At 47.8% G+C, this 2,811-nt stretch overlaps 1 protein-coding gene across 1 annotated transcript in view; it reads left to right on the top strand.

Moving 5' to 3' along the window:
* Positions 1–2,811, top strand: part of Hcn2 (hyperpolarization activated cyclic nucleotide gated potassium and sodium channel 2) — a gene marked incomplete at both ends in the record, with an annotated part of 9,789 nt that overhangs the window by 3,350 nt on the left and 3,628 nt on the right. Inside the window, one exon of the mRNA XM_010635149.1 lies at positions 967–1,113. Coding sequence (XP_010633451.1) covers positions 967–1,113 — 147 coding nt within the window. The remainder of the gene's footprint in view (positions 1–966; positions 1,114–2,811) is intronic.

The raw sequence follows: 2,811 nt of genomic DNA, 5'->3' as shown, positions 1-2,811 counted from the left end.
GGGGAGGGGGAGGGGGGCATGCCGTCCTGGGGACAGCAGGGCCTGGCACCCAACTCTGCCCTGCTTGGAAGGTTCTGGAGAGAGGCCAGGAAGTGAGCTGCAGAGGGAGCTAGACAGGATTCAGCATGCTTAGTTAAGTGTCATTTTTGTTGTTCTCATGGTTCTGGAGGTGGAACTCAAGGCCTTCACAGTGAGCTACCTCCCCAGCCCTTTTTATTTTTCATTTTGAGACAGAGTCTCACTAAGTCATGAAGTTGCCCAGGCTGGGTTTGAACTTGGGTCCTTTTGCCTCAGCCTCCCAGGGAGCTGGGATGACAGGTGAAATTTAAATTTCATATAAACAATAAATGCATTTCCTTAGTACAAATATATCCCCAAAATGGCATGGGATATATTCATACTATGCATTTATGTTGTGTTATGTGATATTCAGCTTTGCCTGACTCTCATCTGGCAACCCTAGGAGTTCATTTAAAACTATTTTAGAATTATTATTTAGGGCCTGCTGTATATGTGCATGCATGAAATCAATCACAGCACTCTGGGAGGCCTCAAGCAGGAGGACCCCTGCCCCCCAAAATAATTTTTTAGCCAGAAGTGGTGGTACACACCTATAATCCCAGCAGTTGTGAGGCTGAGGCAGGAGGATCACTGTGAATCCGAAACCAGCCTATGCCCTTTTTTTTTGTTTTCTGTTTTGAAGACAGGGTCTCTATGTAGTCCAGGCCTTGAGTTCATGGTGATCCTCCTGCCTCAGCCACCCAAGTGCTGGGACGACAGGTGTGCACTCCCCCGGCCAGCAAAAGAATTATTATTTAGAAAATCATTTGATAGTGATCACCCAGACTTGTAAGAATTCATTAAACTGACCAGTTATTATTTAAGCGCAGTTCCGGCTGAGACACGACAAGACTTATGTGGCGTTGCCTTGATCCTGTCCTCTTCCTCCATCCGTCCCTGCTGCAGTACAAGCAAGTGGAGCAGTACATGTCCTTCCACAAGCTGCCCGCCGACTTCCGCCAGAAGATCCACGACTACTACGAGCACCGCTACCAGGGCAAGATGTTCGACGAAGACAGCATCCTGGGCGAGCTGAACGGGCCGCTGAGGGAGGTGAGGGCCAACGGGCGCTTGGGGAGCCCGCATAGGGTCCCCCACACCCAGGACACCCTGCTCTCACGGGCTCACTGAAGGGAGGCCTGGGGTGGAGGGCTGGGAGGTGACAGCCAGCCCCAGGAGGAGGTCACGTGCAGGGCAAGCCCGGAGGGCCTGGAGTGCACCCGGCACAGCCTCCAGGGAGCAGCCGTGGTTGTCAAGGCTGGAGTCTCCACCCCCATGATGTTTCCATTATGAATCTCAGTCATTTCTTCATGTGTAGCATGAGAACTCGCAGACCACAAATGCATTAAACTTACTGCGTTTAGCTGCGTACGCTGGGAGGCTGAAGCAGGATGGTCACAAGTTCCAGCCCATGGCAGACAGCGTGGTGAAGTAGTGGGACCCTTTCTAAAAACAAAATTAAAAAGGCTGATGTGCTGGGGATTTAGCTCAGTGGTTCCACTGCCTGCCTTGCAAGTGCAAGGACCCGAGTTCGATCCCCGGTACCAAAAAATAAAATATAAAAAGGCTGAGAACATAGCTCAGTGTGAAGTTCCATCCCTCACCTCCTGGTGAGATTCGCACCCACCCAGGTGCTGGCGCAGGGCCCTAGGTTGTCCCAACTCTGCCTGTGTGCTTCAGTGGGGACAACCGGGTCCTGAGGATCCGTGATGCTTGCCTGGAGCAGCTCCTGTGGGCCAGGCTGAGTGGTTCATATGATTGGGGTTCATCTCATTTGCATTTTGCTTTCTTTTAACTCTTTTTCTCCACAGAGCTTTTTTTGTTGTTGTTTTTGTTTTTAATATACTGAGAGATGGAACCCAGGGTCTTTGTACTGAGCTACATCCTCACCCTTTTTATTATTTTATTTTACATCAGGGTCTCACTAAATTGCTAAGTTGCAAAGGCTGGGGTTGAACTTGTGATCCTCCTGCCTCAGCCTCCTGGAGTATGGGGATGACAGATGTGAGCCATCACACCCAGTTCTGGCTTCTTTTTCTGTCTTTAGAAATTCTCTATATATGGCGAACACTGACCCTTTGTGACACAGATTCTATTTTAGTGGCCACTTGTCTTTTAACTTTGCTTATAGTTTTAGTTTTTTTTTTTTGTATTAGGGACTGAACACAAGGAACACTGAGCTACATCCAAAGCCCTTTTTATTTTATTTGGATGCAGTGTCTTGCTACGGTTCCCAGGCTGGATTTCAACTTGTGATCCTCCTGCCTCACACTCCAGAATAGCTGGGGTGACAGGCATTTGTCTGACTTCGGCTCAGATTTTTTAACCCTGTGTCCAACAGGTGTTCCATGTATGCTTGCTGTATACAGTAGGTGCTGGATAAATGCCCAATTCATGAAGGAGGCATAGCTTACTTGCTTTTGTATAAAATAGGTGTTTAACACTGCTTTCATGTACTCCAAGCACTTAACATAAACTTGCTGTATGGAGTAGGTCCCTGATTCCTGTTTGCTGTATTCAGCAAGTGCACAATAAGTAACCATGGTAGCCACTCATGTCATAGAGAAATTCACTTCTATTTCTTCTAGTCCTTTCTATATTGACCCTGGCCTCTTTGGGTTCTCCTGGTTTCTGGGGTAAGGCAAGGTTCAAGTCCACCCCACCATTGGTGACTCACTGAGGACTCCTTTTTACCTTCTGCTAAAATTTTTGTGGGGGTCTGTTTCTGGACTTTTTTTTTTTTTTTTTTTT

Source organism: Fukomys damarensis, unplaced genomic scaffold, assembly GCF_012274545.1.
Source record: "Fukomys damarensis isolate Sample0158 unplaced genomic scaffold, DMR_v1.0_HiC HiC_scaffold_37, whole genome shotgun sequence".
NCBI lineage: Eukaryota > Metazoa > Chordata > Mammalia > Rodentia > Bathyergidae > Fukomys > Fukomys damarensis.
The sequence above is the reverse complement of the archived record's forward strand: the minus strand, read 5'-3'. Positions and strand labels throughout refer to the sequence as shown.